Source organism: Chelonoidis abingdonii, chromosome 11 (genome assembly GCF_003597395.2).
Source record: "Chelonoidis abingdonii isolate Lonesome George chromosome 11, CheloAbing_2.0, whole genome shotgun sequence".
Lineage (NCBI taxonomy): Eukaryota > Metazoa > Chordata > Testudines > Testudinidae > Chelonoidis > Chelonoidis abingdonii.
Window position 1 is genome coordinate 2,593,975 of NC_133779.1, and position 25,845 is coordinate 2,619,819.

The 25,845-nt window shown below is 52.7% G+C and overlaps 1 protein-coding gene across 1 annotated transcript; it reads left to right on the forward strand.

Moving 5' to 3' along the window:
- Window positions 1-3,625: 3,625 nt before the first annotated feature.
- On the forward strand, window positions 3,626-24,677 carry SPRED3 (sprouty related EVH1 domain containing 3). Its single transcript, XM_032804474.2, has 6 exons — window positions 3,626-3,713; window positions 15,386-15,560; window positions 15,652-15,820; window positions 17,767-17,840; window positions 19,930-20,100; window positions 21,449-24,677. The coding sequence occupies exons 2-6, from the start codon at window positions 15,390-15,392 to the stop codon at window positions 22,133-22,135; spliced, it is 1,272 nt and encodes a 423-aa protein (XP_032660365.1). The 5' UTR covers window positions 3,626-3,713; window positions 15,386-15,389; the 3' UTR covers window positions 22,136-24,677.
- The last annotated feature ends 1,168 nt before the right edge of the window (window positions 24,678-25,845 follow it).

The following is a 25,845-nucleotide window of genomic DNA, read 5'->3' on the forward strand; positions in this document are numbered from 1 at the left end:
CGCGTCCTTCAAGCCCTGCCCCCTCAGAACCCTCGTGAGCCCCCAGCCCCCAACAAGCCCCCTTTGAACCTCCCTGTGTCTGAGCCCCAGCCCTCAAAACTCCTGCAAGCCCCCCACCTCCCCACAGCCTCCCTTCAAACCCCCGTGTCCTTCGAGCCCCTCCCACTCAGGACCTCTGCAAGCCCCCTATCTCCTCACAGCCCCCACCAGTCCCTCTTCAACCTCCCACGTCCTTCGAGCCCTGCCCCCTCAAGCCGCCTACCCCCTCACAGCCCCCCTTAGAGCCTCCCATGTCCTTCGAGCCCCACCCTCTCACAGCCCCCCTGCAAGCCCCCCCGGGACCTCCCATGTCCTATTAGCTCCACTCCCTCAGAATCCCCCACACCCTGTGAGCCCCCTCTTTCAGAGCCCCCGCAAGACCCCCACACCCTCAGGCCCCCATGTCCTTCCAGCCCCCCGTCCGAATCCCCACAAGCCCCCTACACAGAGCCCTCCTGTGACCACCCCCATCAGAACCCCTCGCCCCCCAATACCCCCCTGCCTCTATAGCCTCTCTGCGAGCCCCTCACAGCTGCCCTGCCCCCTCAGAATCTCCCCTCACTGGCTCCCCCACCCCTTCAGCATCCCTTGTTTACCACCCAGGGCAGAGCCCCCCCTTCATGCAACACGCCTGAGCCAGAGCCCCTCCTTTGGTCCTCCTGGTCCAGAGTTCCCCTTCATGCAACCCTCTCCCAGGCAAGAGTGCCCCCCTTCCATGCAGTCCCCAGGGCACAGCCAGCCCCTGCCCCTCCCCTGTGTATCCTCCCCACCTCTTGGGGGGCAGAGTTGCCCCTCATGTTACTCCTGCTCAACTCCAGTGTTGCCCACCCATGGCATCCCTTGGTCCTTCTCCTTGGGGGGCAGGGCAATCCTTCCCCCAGCCAGATGCAGACCTCCCCCCAGTGTCTTCCTCAGGACCAGTTACCACCCCCCAAATATTTCCTCTCCCCAAATGCCAGACGTTGCCCCCCTCCTCACCAACACAGCACATCTGTCTGCCCTTCCTGGAAGATGACTCCCGCCTTCCAGGTAGGTGCGCCCCCTCTTGTTCCCTCACAGTACAGACACCCCCATCCCAGGACCAGGTGCATCCCCCTATGCAATGAGACTGACCCCCTTGAAGTCCAGTGCAGTCCCCCTGCATCTGCCCTTCCTTGGGCACCAGGGACAGGAAATCCCTCACCGCCAACTACATCCTGCCCCCACCTTCCCCAGAACCATGTCCTCCACATTACAGAGCCCCCGGGGGCTGTGCATCCCCCATACAATGAGCCTGCTGCCCCTGCACCCCGCATCCCATGCAGCCTCCAGGGCACCATGGACAGAAGCTTTCCACGCTAGCCAAGACCACAGCTTGCTCCTAAGCCTGGGCAGGCAGAAACTGCTAACTGTGGTGAGGGGTTAGTTGCATACTGGCTAGGCTGAAGGGCCATGTTAGCCTGGGACTTGGGAGGCCGGTCTTGGGTTCTCTGCTCTGCTGTACACCGTGACCAGGTCCTTCAAGCCCAGATTTTTAAAGATATTTAGGTGTTGCAAGGCCTAAGGATTGGATGTAGGCTCCTAAGCACCGACACGATAATGAGATACAGGCTCCTGAATCTGCAAGTTATTAAGACACCATTTCAAATCTGGGCTGTAACCTTGTTGTGGCCTCGGTTTCCTCATCTGTACAATAGGGATAATAGATCTGTCCTGCCTACCAGGGGCATTGTGGAGCTAACAAGAGTCATGATTGTGAGGTGCGCAGGTACCGTTGGGAGGAGGAGGAATGTCTAATACAATGGCTGTACTTTGACCCATCAATCTTTTACCTCCAATCGGGGACATTGCAGATTATGTGTTCTTTATGCCACCCGATCTTAAATCAAATTTTGCAGCCTTGATAATCTGATAACTAGAAACTTCTATGCTTAAACTCTGTACCGGTCACTTTTTTTAACATCATCTTAATAACATTTTTAATTCCCTAACACTTATCAGTAGATGTTGATACTGATCTCCTTTGTGAAGTGCATTATTATCCCTATTTCATGGATGGGGAAACTGAGGCACAGAACAAGGCAGTGACTTGCCCAAGGTCACCCACCAGGCCAGTGCTAGGAATAGAACCCCAATCTCCTGCCTCCTCGTATAAGAACCCGTGGGTAGATAGCCAGATTGTCCCGGGCAGTGTTAAATGCCAGGCTAAATCCTTTGTCCCCTCAAAGCACACACCTGTGAATCCATGTGGTTCCCCAGTAGGAACATCAAGTCCCACTCATTTATCCCTCTCCCAGGGCTTCGACCCTTGTTGTGCCAATACCCAAACCTCCTGTTCTTCTTGTGCATTGAAAAGAAAAGAGGGTTTGGGGGTTGGTTTTTTAGAATTTAAATTCCCCTGAGGGGCTGAAAATCTACGTTAACTTTTTTCAGTTGATCGATTTAGTATTAACAGGAGCTGTAGACCAGGGTCCTAGGCACAAAGCCTGGATCTAGAACCAAACTCTCCCACCGCTGGGAAAACCAGTTTGGCTCATGAGTTGCAAAATTAGGATCAAGGTAGGTTCTTCTCTGGCATCACCATAGTAACCAAGCCTCAGAAACGCTGATGGGTTTATCCTCACACTCCCTCTCTGAAGGGACTCAGCTTCACTCTCCCGGTTTTATAGCTAGGGAACTGACGCACACAGAGAAGCCCAGACTCAGGAAACTACTTAAGCACATGCCCGCTGTCCTTCAGCAAGTCTTTAGCAACACCTGGGCAGTGAACCCAGAGCGCTGGTGTCCCAGTCAGTTCTTTACCCACAGAACTGTCCTTCCTCTTGCATGAGAAATTTAATTCCGATCTAACTCCCGATTCAGTCATGGTCCGGGCCACAATTCTGGTTTTGGCCTGCTAGAGCTGGAGATGACATACAGAATTTGGATCGGGACTTCCGCTTGCATTCCGATCCACTCCATCATTTGGATCTAGTGCTTCGGTACCAGCCAGTTAGAGGTAACAAGACAAGCTGTGAAATTCAGACTGGACCTGGGTTTGCAAGCTGATCCCTCCCATTGTTCTGACCTGGGATTCTGCTTTGGCTTGTTGGGACAGAATATAAAATCATAGAAGTGTGAGGCTGGAAGGGACCTTGAGAAGTCATCAAGTCCAGCCTCCTATGCTGAGCCAGGACCTTGTAAACCCTAGACCATCCCTGAGAGGTGTTTGTCCAACATGCTCTTGGGACATTAGAATTCGGATTGGCTCTGGGTTTGCGTGCGGATCCTCCCCAGAGTTCTGATCTCGGATTCTGCTTGGGCTCAGTGGGAGAAGAGATGAGACTGGGATCGGATCTTGGTTTGCGTGCTGGTCCTCCCTTGATTTCAAACCTGGGATTCTGGTTCTGGCCCATTATAGAGCCAAGGTGAGAAATTCAGCGCTGGATCTGGGTTTGCTTGGCAATCTGCCTGAGGCTCTTCTGATCCCGGTTCCGACCCACATCCTCTTACCTCCATAACCATCGACTGATGATTAATGTTCAGGCGCTTTGATTTCTCCTCCCCTAATCCTATAGGGGCATTAGGACCAAGTGGAATCCACTTTTCTCTGTTCGTTTCCCCTTTTCCCAGCTCAGCTTTGGATTCTCTCTTCTCTCCCCAGCTCCTGGTTCTCCACTCCCGGTGTAAGAAATCAGTCCAGGCCCCCAACTGTGGTCAGTATTAACCAAGGCAGGTGCAGTGGGGGGAGGAGGGAGGGTGGGTTGGGAATGGGGGGAGTAGAAAAAAGGGGGAGGAGGGATTAGAAATGTTACTTGCTGAAAAATGGCTGCTGGATCTTCATTCTCCTTATAATGATGAACAACGAAAAAGAAAAGAAATTTTTAAAAAATTGAAAATCCTGCCAACATATAAAACACATACAAGCCACACACACAGAGCAGCTGCACCAGCCATGGAACTAGAGTGAGTCGGTCTTCATTTACCATCTGCCCACCCCCCCCCCATTAAAAATATCCCCATAAAAGCAAGAGGGAGGGGGGATATTTTAACCCAATTTATGCCCCCCCTTTTTTTTGGCAAAACAATTGAGATATTAAAATTTTGTTTTGCTGCCTAAAAAAATTAATAATTTTCATTTAAGGAGGCAAAATAAAATGACATCTCTAAAAACATCCTGCATGCTTTCATTTCTCCATTCTCCTTCTTCGCAGCTGCTGCTGCTGCTTTTAATTTAATTTCTTCTCTCCCTCCTCTTTTATTTTTAATCATTTTTAAAGCCCAAACCATTTTATTATGATATTTTTTATCAATGAAATTAACTGTCCCCCCTCCCTAAAAGGAGGGGGGTGTGAGGGGTATTTGTTTGTGAATCAATCCTATTTGCATCTGGATTCATTCATAAAAAAAAAAGACAGGGTTCACCTAGAGGATCCATCATGGTGGGTTTAATTTCCTTCCCTTCTTGGCATGTCAGTTTTTTGGTTGGGGAGGGGGATGTAAGGAGGGGGAGGGGGTCCTTTAAATCTGGCACTGCCACACAGTGGGAATTGATGGCTGTTTAAAACTGAGATGTGGAGTGAAACTGACACATCCTGTGACTATATTTTCCCCCCTATGGATTCTTTTTTTTTCTTGTTCACCTGTTGTTTATTGAAGGAAGAGGGACAAAGAGCCTAGCTTGGGTCATGTGACCCTCCATTCACAAAAATCCCATGGTTTCCATTGAGATGGTCTGAAAGGATCAAGCAGTTGGGCCATAGATAAGCATTTTCAACATACCTTTTCGCATGCATGTTGTCCAGTGCCTACAGCATTGGCAGAGGGGAAGCCAGTGGTGCTTGGGGGTGGGGGGGTTACAGATCACATCTGGGGTGTTTCTTTCTACAAAATAAATCCTACTGTTTTGATTCCATAAATATATGCACCAGCAGACAGCTTCTGCAAGAAGGTTCGAAACTGGACAGTATGTATCCATTGTATGTATGTTTGGGTTGGATTTTGATTTGTGTGTGTGTATGTTGCAGGAAAAGAGTGCATAGAAGATGCTGTGATGGTGAATTTTAAAATATTGTGATCTAGGAAAATTTCATTTATTTGTTTGGAAGGATGTGGGATTTTTTTTTAAATGTAGTTCCTGCAAATAGGGAGGCCAGGGTGTGGGTAAGAGAATCGAATTTCCAATGTGTATTATATAGATCTATAATTTTAGGCTTTGGTTGTGTTTGGGGCGGTGGGGGTGGGGAATGAGACGTGCATTTTAAGCCCTGGCGAAAGGTCTGTTTGATTTTTAGTCATAGTGGGTAATATGTATATTTAATTCATGGTTGTGTGAGCAGAAGGGTTTGGGTTTATTTATTTATTATTTTAAAATTTTCCTCCCCGTGTTAAATAAATAAAAACCCTGCAGTGAAAAACCTCAGATCTGATATTTTTTTAATTATTATTTTTTTAAAAGTGTTATGATGGTGGGGCTTGGAGAAAAATGCTCATTTGTGTGGACTGGAAAATGGGGAATGGCTGACTTGGAGTGTTTGTACGGATGTCTTATGTCTTTGAACAGTGTTGTCATTTTCGTGTCTGAAGCCCCCCGTTTCTCCCTTATTTTCCTTCCCCCAACCTCCTAAAAACCAGGAATCTGTAGATCCACTTTACTTCAGCATCTTTGATCTTGTAATACATAATGTCGTTTCCCATGGCAATGCGTTGTGATGTCATATATATGCTTAAAACACTCTTAATTATTTTATTATTTTATTTTTAGGGGGCAATCTGGTGTTCTCTTCTGATTTTTTACTTTATTAAGGGGATTGTCTTAAAAGGGTATTCATTCATATTCTGAATTATTGGAAATCTAGTGCACTGTCTTCTGATTGGTGGAGAGAGCTTCTTTCATTACATACTGGTGGTCTGTTGATTTTATTTAAGCAGGAAAGTTTTCATTCTTGTTTTTTTGTTGCAAAAGTTGGCCATTTATTTCAGAGCAAAACTGAGAAGTACATTTGTGTGCGTATGTGTGTAATGAGGCAAAATATCAATAGCTGTAAAATATAACTTTTTCACAGAGGAGTGGGCTCTGGTGGGTAGAACAGGGGTAGGGCTGAGAATCAGGACTCCTGAGTTTCATTCCCAGCTCTGCCATGACTATGCTGCGTATCGTTTAGTGAGCCAGTTCCCCTGCTCTGTGCCTCAGTTCTTCCATCTGTAAAATGGAAATAATGAATCTAATCCATTTCTCAGAGGAAGCAGGAGCCTAGATCCATCCTTGCGTGAAAAGTGCTCTCAGCCGCTCAGAGGGAAGGGATGTTCACCACACTTAGCACATTCGTGGCTGGCAAAGGGCATGCCTGCTTGGCTACAACTTGCAGCACCTCCTGCTGGCTCTTCTGTCATCAAGCGCTCTTGCTGTGGGAGGGGTGGATCAGCCTTGCTATTTCCATTTTACAGATGGGGAAATGGGGACAGAGCAGGGGGAGGTGACTTTCTCGACAATGCCTAACAGTGGCAGACCTGCGAATAGAATCAAGGAGCCATGACTCCCAGATTCCCTTGCCCAGACCATTAGACCCCATTCCTTCCCCAGTGTTGGGACAGTACCCAGGAGTCCTGGCCCCCAGCTCCCCTGCCCTAACCACTCCTCTGCTCCCAGAGCTGGGGATAGAACCCAGGAGTACTGACTCCCAGCCCCCACTACTCTAACTACTAGACCCCACTCCCTTCCCAGCACTGGGACAGAACCCAGGCGTCCGGACTCCCTGCTTGTTAAACAGTAAATCCAGAAAAAGCATGCAGCATTTATCTCAGTAGTAGGCACCACATTTTTCCATTCTGGGAGCCCCCTGCTATATAGCCCAGCCCTCCCCTTCCCAAGTAACGATAAGAGACCCCTGAAAACCTGCGACCCTAGCTGGGTAACAATCATTGTAACCTTTGCCCAATTGCAGGGGTTTTTATCTGATTGTTTTTGTAGGGCCCTTTGGTTTAGCGTGAAATGACACAAAGCCATCCCAAACCTCATTCTAAACTTGACGTAGCAATCTGTATTCTTTTAATATACACCTATATTTTAATATGATTTTATTTTAAGTAAAACAGTCATAGCTGGTGAATAAAGAAAAATGAGTAATTGCTGTTGGGTTTTAGCAGGGGGGGCTGTGTCAGATGGATCATGTGAAATATTATTTACGCCTCCAGTTCCATTAATGTGTTAAAGGCAGAGTGGGGGCAGTGGTTAGAGTTCTGGATGGGAAGTCAGTAGGCCTGGGTTCTGTGCCTAGAACTGTCGGCTAGTTAGAGCAGGGGGGCCTGGGAGCCAGGACCCCTGGATTCTGTTCCTGCTTCTGGGAGAGGTAGGGGGTCCAGTGGTTAGAACATGGTGGGACTGGGAGTCAGGACTCCTGGGTTCTTTTCCTGCCTCTGGGAAGGGAGTAGGGGTCTGAGTTCCTATCTTGCTCTGGGATGGGAGTGGTTAGAGTGGGGGTGGGGAGTCAGGACTTGTGGGTTCTATCTTGCTCTGGGAGAGGAGTGGGGTGTGTGGGACTCAGGGCTCTGGGTTGTGTTTGGCTTCTGGGGAATCACTTCCCCTCGGTGTACCTTTCCCTGTCTGAAAAATGGGGATAATTACACAATCCTCCTTTGTCAAAGCTTTGAGAGCCTCCCATGAAATTGGGCTGTGGAAGCCGAGTGCAATTGCTGCTGTTGTATTTCTAGAGAAATACAACATGGCCCCTCGCCGGAGGAGTTTACCAGCCAAGTTAAATAAGGGGCAGTGTAACAGCAGAGGATTTGCACAGGATGAGAACATGAGGCAGTGGATATTTTACCTGGATGACAGCATGACTGAGTGGCTAGAGCAAGGCATGGTGATGCTATTCTCTGTCCTGGGTGCTGTCCCTGGCTTTGCCCCTGATTCACTGTATGGGTTTGGTAAATCACTCCCGCTATGTGTGTCTTGGGAATAGAGACTTTGTGACGTGCTTCGAGATCCTCGGGTGAAAACATCTGCGTAGATGTAGAGAATCATTGTTGCACTGTGTGAATTGTGTGAGCATTCAGTAATAGCCTTTCGTCTGCCTTAGTATTTATCCTTTGTTTTACAGTCGTGAGTGCGCACCCCCCAGCCATAGACAAGGACCCTGTTGCACTAGGTCCTGACCCAATGCAGAACAAAAAGATAGTCTCTGCCCTCAATGAGCTTCCAATCTAAGTATCCCGTATTACTTCTATCTACTCAGTGTAATATAACCTTTATCTGTATAAATGTCTAATACTTTTTTTTTTTTGCAATCCTGCTAGGCTCTTTGGCCTTCAGGATCATCTTGTGGCAATGAGTTTCACAGGTGAACTGTCCATTGTATATAACAATGTCTTTCCCAAGTATCCGCTTTACATTTGTCACCTCTCAGTGTCCCCTTGTTCCGCTGTGACAGGCGAAAAATTGGCACAATGAACTGGGGGTTGATTTCCAGAGGAAGCCAAAAAGAGCTAAATCTTCCTGGTTTCGGTAGCTGGCAGATGGAGCAACAGAGAACCATCTTCCTATATATGAAGATTTAAACCCCTGGGATGGGTGGAGTGATTTTTAGGGTGGGAGAAGCGGTTAGAACTAGCTGTCTATGGATGAAATTGTGGAAGAATTGGAGAGGGCTGGGGAAAATGCCTTAGTGACGTCAAGAACTCATCCGGGTAGTTATCAGAAAGATGATAGAGAGCACGCTTGATCAAGGTGTCTGTATCCCTTCATGGGGAGAAAATACTGGCTACCAAAGGGCTCTTTAATCTAACAGAGAAGAGCAGAACAAGAAGTTAAAGCCAGACAAATTCCAGCTAGAAACCAGGCACTGATTTTTACCAGTGTGGGTGACTGGTGAGTAAAGCAAGCTCCCAAGGGAAGTGGTGGATTCACTCGCTGCCTTGCTGGAAGAGATGCTCAATTTACTGGGCCAAATGCAAGGGTAACTGGGTGCAGTCTGTGGCCTGGCCAGTCTAGGTGATCTGATTGTCCCTTCTGGCCTTGAACTCCACAAAATTAAAGAAAGGGTAAATCTTGACTGAACGCAAGGCCGGTTGTTCGATGGGAAGATCTTCTGGAGAATTGACTCCTGGAGGGGAGGGATATTTTAAAATGAGGCTGGAGAAACCACTGGACTATGAGGAATAATATTGTAGTGGCAGGCACCTGGGTGAGGTACATGAATGGTTGGATGGAGCTGTGCTAGCTACAAGCTTTGTTGAGGATAGTATCTGAGGATTTAAAGTTATGACAAACAGCATACCTCATCCTCTAGTCTCTGTGTGGGGGAGTGGAGGTTACCAGGAGAGCCTTGGCAGCTCGGATTGTAGGATCGTTTTTAGTATCTTCCTGGGCCTGACTTCCTCTTGCACTGGAGTAAACTGGGAATATCAGATTAGCTCTAAAGCAACCCCATCTAGCCTACGTGCTTGGTAATGGACAGATCTTGCAATTCTAAGTGCCACGTATGTTGTTGTATTTGCAGTAGTCCCAAGAAGCCCTAGTTGAGGACTAGCACCCCATTGTGCTTGGAGCTGCACAAACATAGACCAAAAAGATGGTCCCTGCTACAACTGAACAGTTGAGGGGGCAGGTATATAGTGAAGATGGATGAAATTCAGCAGATAGTTTCATCCCAGGGGAGTGGGAAGGCACGAGGGCGCAATCCAAAAGGTTGAAACGGTTTGTTCGGCCGTTTCCGAACACAATGGTTTGAGTTCTCTTTTCAAAACAGCATTTTGTTTTGCAATGTGACTGGTTTTTTAAAGGTGAAAAACACCCAAAATGATCCCCCAAAACGAACTTTTCTTTTTTACTAGGAAAAAACAAACAAGCAAAATCCGTTTGGGCTCAAACCGAACCAATCTCTTCATTTTTCAGTTCAGCTCCTGAACCGAAAAATCAGTTCCTCACTTAGTTCTAGTCCTTGCCCCAAAGACCTTCCACTCTGTGCACAGCAGAAGGTACAGCCCTTGAGGCACAAAACTGATACCAGCATAGCTATGTCAGCCAGGAGTATGAAAAAAAGTGACATCTCAGCTGACACAGCTCTGCCAGAAAATCCCCAATGTAGACCCCGGTATGCTAACAAAAGAGGGCTTCTGCCCATGTGGCTAACGGTGGTGTTACAATGCTGACTGAAAATCCTTTCTATTGGCGTTAACTGCGTCTACATTAGGGGGCTATCCCAGCACAGGCTCCGTTGCACAGACACAGCCTGAGTTTCATTCATAGATTCAGGGCTAGAGGGACTCATTCAATCATCTAGTCTGACCTCTTGTATAGCACAGGCTGGAGAATGTCACACAGTCATCGCTGTGTTGAGCCCGGCTACGTGTGTGTGGCTACAGCATCTCCTCCAGAAAGGCAGCCAGTCTGGATCTGAAGACTTCAAGAGATGGAAAATCCACCTTGGATGGATTTGGTGGAAATTTCCCAGGAACATTCCCTTGTGGGCTGGAGGTGAGCTTGGAAAACGCCAGGTGGAGAAACGCCAGAGGGAAATTGGGAGTGTGGGAACGTGGACATAAGTTCCAGTACAGAGCTTATGGGGATCTAACCCTTCCTGTCTGCAGTGGTTGCCTTTCCCAGTCTGGTAGCACCGAGAGCCCTGACTCGAGACTGAAGGGGTACCCACTGCTCGGATCCTTGCTAACGTCACGGGGTCTCCTGTTGTGTCAGGTATGGCACAGTCCCCGCCGACACTGGAGGGCCGTCCATCGTGCAAACACTGCACAGGCCCTGGCTGACATCAGGTGGGTGGAAGAAGCCACTGCACCAGGCACTGCATGGACCCAAGCAGAAATTGGGGGCAGGTCAGGGAGGTGGCAGCTGGTCTGTCAGACCAGCATGGTACAGACCCCAGTTGTGCTGGGCGCGCACGGACACCTAGTGAGACCTGGTCCACACCCAGGTTTTGCACCTGCTCCCCCCGTTTCGATTGGGGGGTGATGTTGGGTGGTTTAATAGAAATAGTTAAAGTGGCCAGTTACACCAGGACCTTTTATGTAGCTTGTACTGGGAGCAGCTTCTCTGTACTGGGAGAATGGCCCTCATGGGAGGTTGCATTTGTTCTGCTTTCACTACAGGGCAATGGAAGCAACTGTGTGTGGCCACCACCTGGGAGACAACCCCTGCTCAGCCAGTCTGAGATGAGAGGGTCCTTCTCCCCAGGCCATAGAGGAGAGGCAAAGTGGGTCACCCAGGAGAGCCTGTGACGGAGATGGGACTCGAACCCACGGCCGTATCCCAGTGCCCACACCCCTAACCAGCTTCCCTCCTTCAGCCTGGCCTTTAGGTGCTGCTCTGTGCTGCAAATTCTGCCCTCCTGGGTGCAGCTGGGAGTGCAATGGGCCCTGCCTGAACCAACACCACCTGCCCCCAGGGGCCCAGCTGTAAACTGTCAATGATTAACTCCTGTAGGTGGAAGCCAAACGCATCCGCTTTTAAAGTCAGATTAGCACCATGTTTGTGTAACACCTGGGCAGCTGAGGCTGCTGCTGGCTGTGGTGGGAGGCGTGGGAGGGAACAGTTAATCAGTTGCCAATCCAGTTGGTTGGCATCATGGTGGGGGTGGGAGGATGGGGATTGTACAAAGAAAGGGGAGGACTGGGATAGCAGGGGGCTGTGGTTGGGATTGAGGGACACCGGAAGAGCTGGGGGGAGGAGGGGATCCTGGGGCTGGGATAGCAGGGGGCTGTGGTTGGGATTGAGGGACACCGGAAGAGCTGGGGGGTAGGGAGGGAGCCCGGGGCTGGGGTAGCAGGGGGCTTCAGGTCAGGATTGAGGGGATCAGGGAGGGGACAGGGGAGATGAAATAGGCACTGGGAGTCTTTGGCACCGTTCAAGGAAGAGAGCTAGCAATTCGTCCAGGACCGACACTGGAGGTGGCCGTCAGAGTCAGCACTTTTCAGAGCGAACATGAGCTTTTCCGAGGCCGGGGTCCTGGGCTGTGGCAGAGATGGGCGTAAAATCCTTCCAGCCACTGGGATCAGGCTTTGCTTTCCGTCCTCTTCGTGAGAATCGTGTGTTGGAGTGGCAGCCCGCGGGGCCACCCTGTCTTGGAGCATCTCCGTGACCCATGCCACCCTGGGCCTCTACTCGGCAAAGCAGCCAGCTGGCTGGGTTGAGCCCTTACCCAGACCGGGAAGCCAGGCACAATTGGCAGCATCCCACGGGCGTTCAGGGTCTCCCAGGACAGGCTGGGCCATGCAGACTGAAATCCTCCAGGAAAGAAGGTGTCCTCACAGACAAGGGGGGACAGCGTGTGTGGGTGGGTGGGGGACACTGCACAGGGGATACGTGGGGGGATCTGCTCTTCAGAGCTCTCGGTCCAGACCCTCCCACAGCATGGAATTCAGTTTAAATAGGCCCCCTCAAAAGCAGGAGGGACAGTAAGCAGCCCATCGCTAGAGTGTCTGGGCAGGTGGGGATAAGGAATCTTAACACAGCCAGGTGCTCCGTTCCTGGACCCTGGACACCTGGGTTCTGTTCTTAACACAGCCAGGTGCTCCGTTCTGGGACCCCGGACACCTGGGTTCTGTTCTTAACACAGCCAGGTGCTCCGTTCCGGGATCCCAGACACCTGGGTTCTGCTCAAGAGGTATTTGGGAATTTTTCAGTTTTTCAATATAATTTTTTTCCTGCCAAAACCTGCAGACTCATGGAAGCTGTCCATGCAGTAGGGTGGATTTTGACGACTCGACAAACGTTTGGAAGAAGGACAGCTGAGATTGTCCAAACGACAGCATTCAGTTTCTTCCACTTCAAAGTGACTTTTCAGTTTGAAATTTCAGCTCATTAGACCAAAACCTGTTAAAGGACAAAAAACGAAGAGGAAAAAGGTCAAAATTGAAACACGACATTTCAATGGACTGAAACTGACAGTTTTTCAATTTGCAAAAAAAAGTGAGATTTTGACTTTGTCCTGATCTGTGTGTGCGGGTGTGGGGGTGGGGTGGGGTGGAAAACTGTTTCCTTCCCAACTCTCTTCTGTTGCCACTGGGGGCCCTGATCTTTGTCGGGGTCTGTGCAGCACCTTGATTTTGGGCCTGGTTGTGTGGGGCGCTGCACAGACCCCAGCTGAGATCAGGGCCCCATTGTGCTAGATGCTTCACAGACACCAAGTGAGAGGCAGTCCCTGCCCTGAGGAGCTGACAGTCTAAAAAGGGTGTCAGGAAACTGAGGCACAAGGAGGGCTGCGACTTTCCCAGGGTAACGCGCAGGCCAGTGGCAGAGCTGGCAGTAGACCCCAGGTCTCCTGAGTCCCAGCCCAATGCCGTGCCGCTGGGCCATGCAGTCTCCTGCACACACGGAGTTGTTATTTCTCCATTAAGCTCTTTCCTCTCCATCTCGCTGCGTTTGCTTTTTGCTTCCTACCACCACCCCTCCTCCGCTATCGCACCCCCCCCCCCAATTCTCAGTAATTGGCGCTGTTCAGGCCCCCTCCCAGTGCCCACCGGGTCCAGCCTCTGAGCCCCGTGGCGTCGGAACAGAGCTGCCCATTCACTCTGGGCAACGAGGAGCATTGGGCTAGGATCTTGCAGTAAAGGGGGCTGGCTGGGAGGATTGGGGATCAGATGGGAGGTGGGGGGCAGAATTCAGCTGAGGTGGATTGGGATCAGCTGGGGGAGGGCAGGCGGAGTGAGAGGTTGAGGATTGACTGGGGGTGCAGACTGGGGAGAGGGGTGGGGATCAGCTGGGGGTGCAGATGAGAGAGAGGGGTTAGGGATCAGTTGGGGGGCACATGGGAGAGTAGGGGTGTCACAGAGAGATGGGGATCGGCTGGGGGGAAGGGAAAGGGGAATGGTCTCAGGCTGTGAGTAGGCTGCTTGAGATGGGATAATGTCATAACATGCCCCACAGCTACAAAATCATCAGCCTCTTCCCTCCACGCGGGGTGGCATGATGGGGGGCACAGTGGGAGAATCTTTTAGCAGGGCACGCAGTGAACGTGCAATGGGTGCATGAGACAGGCTGTGCATTGGTAGAGCGTGCAGTGCCTGTGTGGCAGGGTGTACGGTAATCATGCTATGAGGCATACAGTACCTGTGCAATAGGTGCACAAGGGAGACACATTGTACTTGGCAAGGTCTGCCCTGCCCAAGCGATAGGGGTGTGCAGTGCCCGTGTGATGGATGGCGTGCAGTGCTTGTGCAATGGGTGCACATGAGACAGGCTGTGCATTGGTAGGGCCTGCAGCGCCCATGCAATGGATGGCATGTCACACCCATGTGATGGATGGCGTGCAGCGCCTGTGTGATGCATGCACATGAGACAGGCCATGTGATGGGTGCTTATGAGACAGACTGTACATGCAGTGCCTGTGGAATAGGTGCATATGGGAGACATGTACTTGATAAGGTCTGCCTTGCCCATGAAATGGGAGTGTGTAGTGCGCGTGCGACAGATGGCATGCAGTGCCCATGCGATGGGTGCTTGTGAGACAGGCTGTGTGATGGATGGCATGCAGCACCCATGCGATGGATGCTCATGAGACAGGCCATGCGATGGATGGCATGCAGCGCCGTGTGATGGATGATGTGCAGTGCCCGTGTAACAGATGGCATGCAGTGCCCATGCGATGGATGGTGTGCAGTGCCCTTGCGATGGGTGCCCGTGAGACAGGCTGTGCGACAGATGGAACGCAGTGCCTGTATGACAGATGGCATGCAGCGCGCATTTGATGGGTGCTCGTGAGACAGGGTGTGTGATGGATGGTGTGCAGTGCCCGTGCGATGGGTGCTTGTGAGACAGGCTGTGTGATGGGATGCTGTGCAGCACCCATGCAATGAATGGTGTGCAGCGCCCATGCGATGGGTGCTCAGAAGACAGACCATGCGATGGATGGCATGCAGTGACTGTGCGATGGATGGCGTGCAGCACCCGTGCGATGGGTGCTTGTGAGACAGGCCATGCGATGGATGGCGTGCAGTGCCTGTGTGACGGATGGTGTGCAGTATCCGTGCGATGGGTGCTTGTGAGACAGGCCATGCGACGGATGGCGTGCAGTGCCTGTGTGACGGATGGTGTGCAGTATCCGTGCAATGGGTGCTCGTGAGACAGGCCACGCGACGGATGGCGTGCAGTGCCCGTGTGACGGATGGTGTGCAGTACCCGTGCGATGAGTGCTCGTGAGACAGGCCATGCGATGGATGGCATGCAGTGCCCGTGTGACGGATGGTGTGCAGTACCCGTGCGATGAGTGCTCGTGAGACAGGCCATGCGATGGATGGCGTGCAGTGCCTGTGTGACGGATGGTGTGCAGTACCCGTGCGATGGGTGCTCGTGAGACAGGCCACGTGACGGATGGCATGGACACACAGACTGCGTGTGGGGAGCCGAGCCTCTAACTGAGCCTCCTTGTGCCCCCCGCAGTTACATGCTTCGGGTGCGAGCTGTGGTGATGACCCGAGACGACTCGAGCGGGGGATGGGTGCCCATGGGCGGGGGCGGCCTGAGCCACGTCATGATCGGCAAGGTCCGGCGCCCAGAAGAGAGCGGGCGACGGCGCCAATACCTGATCTGCGGGGAGCGCCTGCGCGACCAGACCGTAAGCGTGACTCCTGGGGAGGGGTTGGATGGGGGGGGGCAGCTTGTAGGGGGGACTCTGCTCGCCCTTAATCTCCCCCTCTCCATTGCAGACCATCCTGGAGTGCGTGCTGAAGAAGGACCTTGTCTACAACAAGGTGAACCCCATCTTCCACCACTGGAAAGTCGGTGACAGCAAGTTCGGCCTGACCTTCCAGAGCCCCACCGATGCCGCAGCCTTCGAGCGGAGCGTGCAGGCCGCCCTGGAGGAGCTCGCCGAAGGTTGGGCACCAGCGCCTGGGACTGCAGAGATTCAGGGGGCCAGGACTTGGCCTGCTACCCCCAGGAAGGCATGGGGCCCAGGGGGTGTGAGGCCGGTCGGCTGCCCCATGGGTCTTGCTGGCTGGGGTCCTGAGCCTGTCTGGCTCCCCCTTGGGGGTTCTGGTCTGGAGGGGTTTGGGGAGGGACTGATGGGAGATGCAGGTGCTGGTTGGTGGCATAGCTCTGCCTGTTCGCCCCCACCCCCCCTTAGTGGCTGTTGGTTGGGGGGGTGCAGATAGCTCCCCCCCGGGGGCATTAGTCAGAACCAAGCAAACTCTGATGCTGGAAGCAACCTGAGTTCACCTTAGCATGGCCCTATGGCTAAGACAGCTGGCTACAGGGAAGCAGACGTGGGGTTGGTTCCCAGCTCAGCCACCGACTCTACCTGCGTGACCTCAGGCGTCTCTCTCGGCCTCGGTTTCCCCCATCTGTGCCATGGAGATATGAACCCTCTGCGGCCGGTCAGAGGGGGTGGGGAGGCTGTTGATGTTCGAAAGGCTCCGATATCTCAGTGCTGTCGCTGCCCCTCGGTGGATGGCATTCCGTGTCAGAGCGGCCAGGGGAGGGAGGGAGCCAAATCTGGAGCTCTGGGAGTCCCTGGATTCTCAGCCGGAGGTCCCAGCACTGCAGGGGAACACTGTCTTCCCAACCCTCCCTGCGTCCCTCTATCCCACTCCGCCATCCCCTGGTCCCTCTCTGCCGGGTCAATTCCCTAGAGAGCTCCCAGTGATCTAAAGGCCTGGGCACTGCACCGGAGCCTGGCTCCCTATCCCTCCTCCCTCCGCGGTCTGGGGATTATTCTTAACTCCTCCCTCTCCTTTGGCCCCATGACTGATTCCTGCCTTTCTCCCACCTCTCCCCCCAAGTCCAGTCTCTGCTCCCCATCCTCCCTCCTGGCTGGGGCTGCTTCGTTCTCCTCTCTGGCACGCTGCCCCCCTCCGATCCATGCTGCCAGGCCCGGTAGTGTCCTTTTCCTTCGCCCCCGCCACCCTCCATCCGCTAGCACATCAGATTTTAAATTTCCCCATGCTGCATCACTCCACCCATCTCTGCCAGTCCTCCCTGCACATCGCCCCTCGGCAGTGCCAGCATTCACACTCCACCCCCTCCCCGCCGGTCCCCTGGGCATAGTACGGCCTCCCCTCACTCCTCCGCAAAGCACGGCTGCCCCCAAACCCCGCCTGGCTTCTGCAGCCTGGAACACAGTGAGCGCTGCTGCAGGGCTTCCCAGCTATTTAAAGGGACACTACTCTGCAATGGCCCGCTGCTGCTATGCCACCTCAAGCAAATGATCCACGCAGAAGATCCACTTTGCATTTCCCCCCTCCCGCCTACCTGCCCCTGGGATGGAACCATCCCTTCTGCTCTGTCTGGAAAGCACCTGGCACCCCCGCCCCCCGTGGGGATCAAACCCAGGAACCCTGGAGCTAAAAGCCCAAGGGACAGCTGCCTGAGCGAATGATCTCCAGCCTACCTTAGCGCTATGATTCAGAAACCACTGTATGTGCCGCAGCCACTGGAGGGAGACAGAGAGTGCCTGTATATGTTTCTGTGTCACCCCCACACAGACGGGTCTGGGGCTCGTCCCCAGACATCTCCTTTTCTTTTGAGGCGTCGCTCCAGCTGCAAAGCTCTGGTGCCCTCAGGTCCCCGTGGGGTGGGTGGAGATGGAGCACCAGGCACTGGGCCTGCTTGAGGCAACGGGGGTACCCTTATGTCCCTCCCCCCTGGGATCCCAGCCCTGGGGTCCCACCTGGACAGACCCCAACTCAGGTCCTTTGCATTCTCAGCACTGAATGCTTTTTTCCAGCTCTGCCCCCAGTAACCGGAATCGGATGCCTTGCTGGGTCCATGTCCTTCCTGGGGGGACTGACTTTCATGTACCTTCCTCTGTTTTCCCTTCCCAGGTTCTCTCTCCTCCTCCTCCTCCTCTTCTTCCTCGTCTCAGGATGATGCCGACAGGACAGATGACGCAGGCTTGGTAAGTTGAGCACTGGGCAGAAGTACCTTCTGGGGGAGAACTTCCTGGATGCTGAAGGGCTCCTTGGTCTTGCGGAGAGAGGCAGAACCAACGGCTGGAAGTGAAAGCCAGGCCCATTCCAGGGGGTAACTGGGCGCAATGCAGGTCAGACTAGATGATCTAATGATCCCTTATTATAATCAGCTGAACACAAGCTTCTGGTGTGATGCTGCAGCCAAAAAAGCAAACGCCATACTGAGATGCATCACCGGGAATCTCCGATAGGAGCAGAGAGGTTCTTTTCCCTCTGTATTTGGCTCTGGTGCAACCACTGCTGGGATCCTGTCTCCAGTTTTGGTGCCCGCAACACAAGAAGGATGTTGATAAATGGGACAGAGATCAGAGAAGAGCCAGGAGTGAGATCAAAGGATTAGAAAACCTGCCTGGTATTGATAGACTCTAGGAGTTCAATCTGCTTCATTTAGCAAAGAGAAGGTGAAGTCTATAAGTGTGATGGAGTAGGGGCTGTCTGTGTGGGGAACGGGAGAGCAGGGGAGGACTTTAAGGGATGGACGATACCGGAACCTATAACCTGAGCTAGGTAAGGGAGGGGAAAGGTCAACACCTTTGCCCGGGAAGGATGACAAAGGAAGGGAGTGGCAGGAGGGGAGTAATTTTGAGTTTGGGTTTGGGGCTGTGTGGACGGAATTCAGGGTATCCTAGCTGGGATCCAAGCACCCTGAAAGCCCAGAAGGACTCGATTGAGGTGTCCTGACTGTGCCTGAAAGCTCTGCTGTACTTTTACTGGCTGGCTAAAAGTCACTGTGGGTTCCAGGAAGAGGGGTGCAGGGCCGGACTCCCCCAGACTCCGTGACAATAAGTACCTGCATGGGAACAGATATTTAATCATCGGCTCGTCAGTCTAGCAGAGGAAGGTCGAACACAGCCCAGTGGTTGGAAGCTGAAGTTAGACAGATTCAGACTGGAAATAAGGTGTAAATTTATAAGGATGAGAGGAATTAATCACTGGAACAATTTCCCAAGGGTCATGGTGGATTTTCCATCACTGACCAATTTTAAATCCAGATGGGATGTTTTTCTAAAAGATCTGCTCCAGGAATTATTTTGGGGCCGTTCTCTAGGTCGTGCTATCCAGCAGATCAAACTAGATGATCTAGATAAACTTCTGGCCTTGAAATCTTCACATTAGTTCTAGCAGCGGAAAGCCCTCGCTGTCAAAATGCCTGAGAACGTCAAAAGTAGATGGTAACAGACCCCGTGTCCCATGGATGATTGGACCTGGTGATCTTCTGAACAAAAAGAGTTCCAGCCAGGCTTGAGACTGTTTTCATCACTTCACACTGACTCAACAGACACTTTAGTCTTGCGCGACGATCCTGTAATAAACATGATTAATAATCTAGAGAATAAGATTCCAATAGGGTTTTCAGGCCAGCCAGAAAAGCAGCCCATTCGTTAGCTGCTGTACAGATTAGCACAGAGCCCACAACTGAAATAAGTGAGACAGGCTTAAAATCTGTGAAAGTCCTTTGTGAGGCCATTGCGCTCTGGGACACTTCCCGTCTGATTCCATGATTTCCCCCTGCCCAGGGTGGGGCATGAGTACCAGCTGGGAGCAGATGTTGTGGATTTTCATTGTCCCCATTCCCACAAGGAGGGGAGGGGGGTCCCAGAGAGGGCAGGGGGCATAGGGACCCAAGCCGGGGGCGACTGGTCCAAGAGGGAGATGTTGGCTGATAAAGGTCTGGATTAGTGCTAGGAAAACAGACCCCTTCCCAGCTTGACCAGCGCTCTCCTTATACTGGGATCATGGCAGGCCGCGCATGCCGGCAGCATGTGGCGTGGTCAGTGTTCAGAAAGGAGACCTCTGAGGAACAACTGGGTGCTGTAGGCAGCAGGGTGGGAGCGCTCTCCCCTCTCAGTCAGTGCTGATCCCAAGGGCCCCGATGTAGTGCTGGGGGCACTGAGCTGCAGGGAGCAGGGCGGGGGCTCAGTAGGGGGCTCTCTCTCCCCACAGAGTCAGTGCTGACCCCTGTGCAGCACTAGGGGGTGCTTCTTTCTCAGTGACAGCCACCGCCTTTGTCCCCAGATGCACACAGACAGCGAATCCTCCTCGAACAGCCGGAAGGAAATGCTCCCCAAACACATCACCATTGTGACCAGCGAGTCCTCCTCCAGCTGCTACATCCGCTCGCCTGCCTCAGAGGAGTTTGCCTTCAGCACAGCCCAGGGGTCTACGCCAACCAGCCAGGGAGGGCAGGTGGGTCTGGGTGGGGAGGGGCAGGGGTCCGTGGCCCTGGGCGCGATGGGGAAGGGCGCTGCGTATCCCGAGGAGAGAGATGGGAGAGAGAAACTCTTCCATGGGCTGGTGGCGCCTTCTCAACTTAAAGCTGTCCTGCCTGGGGGCGGGGAGGGGCGGAACTGGGTTTGTACCTTTGGAAATCCCAGGCACGTCAGCTCCACCCCCTAGTCTTGCTGGTGGCTTTTTGGAGAGCCTGAGAACATGTGTTGTGAGCTTTGCCAGCCCTGCATAGAGTCTGCGGGGGAGGAGGGGGGAAGTGATCTTTAACAGAGAGCACATTTCACACCTGTTTGTAGAGTGTCTGAGTTAAGCAGGGGTTAATAAACTCTCTTCTTTTCTCTGGTATCTGGGGGTCTTTGTTGTGCACAGGGAGGATGGGCTTGGGGTTAGCACACTGAGCTGGGGCTCTGCCACAGAATCACCTATGTGAGATGGGCTGTGTCTTCGCTCCATGCCTCAGTTTCCCCGTGGGTGACATGGGAGTAATGATCCTTTCTCTCTCCAACCCTTTGTCTATTAAAACTGGGAGTTCTTCAGGGTAGAGGTGGTCTCTCCCTCTGTGTGTCTGCTGTGCCCGGCACAACGGGACTCCGATCTCAGTCGGGGTCTGGGCAGTGCCCGGCACAACGGGGCCCTGATCTCAGTCGGATTCTGGGCAGCACACAGCACAACAGGGCCCTGATCTCGGTTCGGGTCTGGGCAGTGCCCAGCACAACGGGGCCCTGATCTCGGTTCGGGTCTGGGCAGTGCTCAGCACAACGGGGCCCTGATCTCGGTTCGGGTCTGGGCAGCGCCCAGCACAACGGGGCCCTGATCTCGATCCACTTCTCTAGGCTTTGAGATTTGGTCTGCACCCTTTGCATGGTGCAGGGATCTGTTCCGTACAGATAGGGGCCCCCAAGTTCCAGGGCACAGGGAGGGGATGAGATGGGCAGCTGGGCTGTTGGCAATGCCCTTGGCTTGGTGGACTGGGGCTGCAGCAGAGGGCTCCTGCCCAGGCCTGAGGACATGGTTCCTTTCCCTCTGCCAGCTCTCAGATTATGGGAGTGGGATCTTTGGGCTACAACATGTGGTCTCCTCAGTTCTGTTCCCAGCAGTGGGGTCTGGTGGCTAGAGCAGGTCAGGGAGGCTGGGAGCCAGGACTCCTGGGTTCTGTTTCCAAGAGCCCTGTACTGCTGGCTCCAAGGTTGATCCTTTGGTTCCAGGTCTCAGTGATGTCCTGCTGTGGCAAGTCCCACAGGTTAACGAGGCTGAGGCCGGAGAACGATGCAGGCTATACCTCTGTCCTCTGTCTCCCCCTGCCCAGGTGCAGACCCAGCCCCTGCAGCACGTGACCCTGCATGATGAGGAGGAGCTGGAGAGCATCAACCCGTGCAAGGACCTGTGGGTGAGCAAGGGCTATGAGGACTACAGGCGGGCGGTGGTGCAGAAGCGGGAAGCCGACCCCGACAAGGTCGGCATGTGCGTGCACTTCGAGAAGGGCAGCAAGGAGCGCCGCTTCCCGGCAGCGGGGGGAGGCGGCGAGGGCCGCCTCAGAGACCCCAAGGGTTCCCCGTCCTGCCGGATCCACGCCGCCCCTTCGCCCCCCAAGCAGAAGCACGCCAAGGAGCCGGGGGCCAGCGGCGGGGCGGGCTCAGAGGAAGACGCTGTGCCCTCCCGCTGCGTCTATTGCCGGGACGTCTTTAACCACGAGGAGAACGGGCGGGGCCAGTGCCAGGACGCGCCGGACCCCATCGGGCGCTGCGTCTACCAGCTCACCTGCATGTGGTGTGCCGAGAGCATGCTCTACCACTGCATGTCGGACTCGGAGGGCGAGTACTCGGACCCTTGCTCCTGCGACCTAGGACACCCGCACTTCTGCGTCCGCTGGATGGCGCTGGTGGCTCTCTCCCTCGTCGTGCCCTGCATGTGCTGCTACCTGCCGCTCCGCGCCTGCCACTGGTGCGGGGAGCACTGTGGCTGCTGTGGTGGGAAACACAAGGCCGTGCGGTGAAGCCAGCTGGCATGCGGCGCTCTTCTTGGCTTGGCTGGGGGGAAAGAGGCGAGGAGATGGAGGCAGAGTCTTAAGTGGCGGCAGGGGGTCTGATTCCCCCTTCTCTTGCACGCCCCACCCCCCGTGTCCCGTGTTTGGAGGGGGAGGGGCTAGGCAGTTTTATTCCGAGTGTCGGGCGTGGCCGGTGAGTTTCATTATTTTTTTTCCTTTAAAATTTCAACATTTTGGGTCCTTTTTTATAAAAAATAAATACATGAAAAAGAAATGAAAAAGAAAACACAAACAAAATGAATGAACGACAGTCTCAGGAGAGATGGGTAGATGGTCGTGGGGGGGGCGCAGTTTTATCTCCTCCCTTCCTCCTAGCTAGGGGAGGAGGGGACACACACAGAAAATTTAACCCCTCCTTCACCCAGTCCAGCTGTGTCCACACACCAGTTTGTGTGTGTGTGTGAGGGGGCCAATAGTCTGTATAACCCCCTCCTTCCTTTACCCAGCCTGGGTGAGTCACAGGGATTTCTTTTCAATTTTAAAAAAGGAATACAAAGAACAACAGAAGGAAAGAAAATATCATAAATGGATACTTGCTGGATTTTTATTTTGTACTCAGGAGGGAGTCCAGGGAGCAAGAGAAACTAATTTGTGCTGAAAATCCCCATATTTAAAAAACAAAAAAACCAAAAAAAAAACCCCTTCCCTGCTGTATTATATAGTTAACTGCATGGGGAGAAGTTTGTTAACTTGTGGAACTGCCCACAACATGATTTTTCTACTGGAGCACGGTCCAAGATCCTGCAGCTTTATAACCGCACAATACTGGGGCGTCCTTTTAACAAGGATGATGGGCAGACAGGGTTCGATTTACAGGGTACACAAGCTGCAGCATCCCTCCAATATATCCCCGATGCTCACCCCCAAATACAGTTCCCGTGGTTTATTTCTGGGTCCCAGGCTGAACAATGGGGCTCCCCTTCAAGTGTTTGGTGGGCGACCATATCCAGGGAAGTTAGGGAAGGGTTTTCTGCAGCTCCCCATGTGACACTCCCTTCTCTGTTTATGTCTGGCACCTACCTCTGTTTTACCCCAGTCACCACAGAGCAGAGAGCTTGTACAATTCAGTCTCGTTCCCCGTGCCGTTCCCCTCTCTCCCAGCAGGACGGGTAAGACCGCAAGGCCAGCCTGGCCCCCGGGGGCGATGGATTGGGGAGGCCTCTGGACTCCATGGGAATCTCCTCCCCCACCCTGTGGGCAAAGATGGGTTGGGTTTTGAGCCCATCTGATACCATGAAGAGGGAGATAGATGCTGTGGGGGGTGCCAGGCAAAATCTCTTGGGCAAAGCACCAGTGGCAGGGCAGAGTATACCTAGATCATAGCTTCTTAAGCCCAGGGTCGCGCCTGGCCTCCCTGTCATTGGGGCAGGACAGGAAGGGGAGTCAGATCCTGAAACTGTTATTTACGAGCTGTTGTAACGTGGGGTCGTGGTGCTCGCCCAAGTCCAAAACAAATGGGAGCCGTGCGGGCACTGCACTTTCTCTTTGTATTAAACCCATTTGGGACGTCTTACTGCCGAAAAGAGGAGCTGGATTCCTAAGGAGTTTGGGGTGGAAGAAGTACTGGACTTGGGAGTCAGGACTCCTGGGTTCTCTTCCCAAATCGGAGAGAGGGTATGATCTAGTCAGTGAGTTAGAGCAGGGGGTCTGGAAGCCAGGACTCCTGGATCCTATTCCCAATTCGGGGGGCGGGGAGGAAGGATGCAGGATGATCTAGTGGATTGGATCTGTGGGACTGGAAGTCTGGACTTCTGGATTCTCTTCTCTGTGTTGGGTGGGGAGTGGGGTCTAGTGGTTAGAGCAACGGACTGGGAGTCAGGACTCCTGGGGTCTGTTCCCAGCTCTGCAACAGTCTTGCTGTATAACATTGGGCAGGTCATTTAATCCTGATGTCCCTCTAGTCTCATACCATTCTTCCACCTCCCTGTTTGCGCTGCCTAGCAGTGAAGTATCATTATCAAGCCTCCCTGAGGGATGGGACAGGAGCTGACCCTGCCCTGGGACCTAGTGAGTGTGGAATAGAGGGGGCGATTTCTCCAAATCCAATGGCGGTGAAGCAGAGCTGCCTGAAAGCACTGTGATCTCTGGCCCGGGGCACCACAGTCAGTGGGAGGGGAGGGGAAAGCAAAGAAAATCAGGACCAGAAACCAGTGGGACCCTCGGAGTCATTACCCCAGCTGAGTCATTACCCCTGTCCTGTCCCATGCTGGCTGTTCAGGGGCCCCCCGTGTGACACAAGTTTGATGGAGCTCAGCCCACCTCCCACCAGGACGAGGCATCAGCCTTGCCACTGAGCACAACAGGCCCCGCGTCCGCCCCTTGCTGCCAGGCGTGAAATAAAGCCAGGTACCTCTGGCCAAGGGAAGCGCCTGGTCAGCTTCTTTTTATAGCAGCTGCATCCAGCTGACTCTGGGGTTGTGGGAGGGGCTTGCAACAAGCTCCACCTCTTATTTATTTACTTTTCTCATTTTCCCCTAAGTTGGACAACTGAGATGTGTGTGTTTGCGGGGGGGCGGCGGGGAGGTCCCTGCAGCGCACAGTGGGGCAGAAAACCAGTCTGATATGGGGGCAGGTTGGGACCCTCCACATCTGCTAGCACAGATTCTCCTCTCGCTTAAATCGGGAGTCACACTAGTTCAGACCAGTGGAGGACAGTGGTGTAAGTCAGGAGTATCTGGATCAATGACATTGCACCAGTGTAAATCAGGAGTGATTCCATTTAGATCAGTGGCGCTACGATGGTATAAATGAGGGATAACTCTGGATCAGTGATGTCCACTGGTGTAAATCAGGAGTAACTTGGTTTAGATGAATGGAATTACTCTGGTTTAGATCACTGGGGTATCATGGGTGAAAAACAGATGTAATTCTGTTTGGATCAATAGCATTACACTGATGTAAATCAGGAGTATCTTGGTTTAGATCAATGACGTTACACTGGTTTAGAACATTTAAGTTACATCAGTGTAAATCAGGAGTAACTTGATTTGAATCAGTGGTGTTACACTGGAATAAATCAGGAGTAACTGGATCAAAGGTGTAATTGCAAGGAGGGTGGGGTTTATGGGGCTAAATTATGATCGCTTTACACTGGTGTAAATCTGGAGTAACCACAGAAAGGCAGCAAATGGAGGCTGGGCTATTTCTAAGGGAATGGGGTGCCTGATACAATGGGAGCCTGGCACCTAAATCCCTTCAGCTCCTTTGAAAATTCCCAGCCTTAAAACCAATAGATGAACGTATTTATTTTACCTACTGCACAGTTAGCCTGGGGAACTCAATGCCACAGGTTCTCTGAGGCCAAAAGTTTAACATCCTTCAAAAAAAGGACTGGATGTTTATACAGATAACTAAACCCAGAATTAGAATATTAAATATCTTTAAAATAACCAAGCGTTTTGGCCGAGCTATAAAACCTCATGCTATAGAGCATGACCCACCTCTATCAGAGGTCAGGAGGGAACTGACCCTAGGGGCCAGCTATACCCTAATTACCCATAGGGGGCACCTCTTTCTGAATCAGGTGTTTATTGGCCTCTATTGGAGACAAGAGACTGAACTAGAAAGACACTAGGTTTGACCTGACTGTCCATGTGAACCCAATAGAGTGACCCTAGTTTTACCCCAATGTAAACAAGATTAGGACTTGGCCTGGCAGG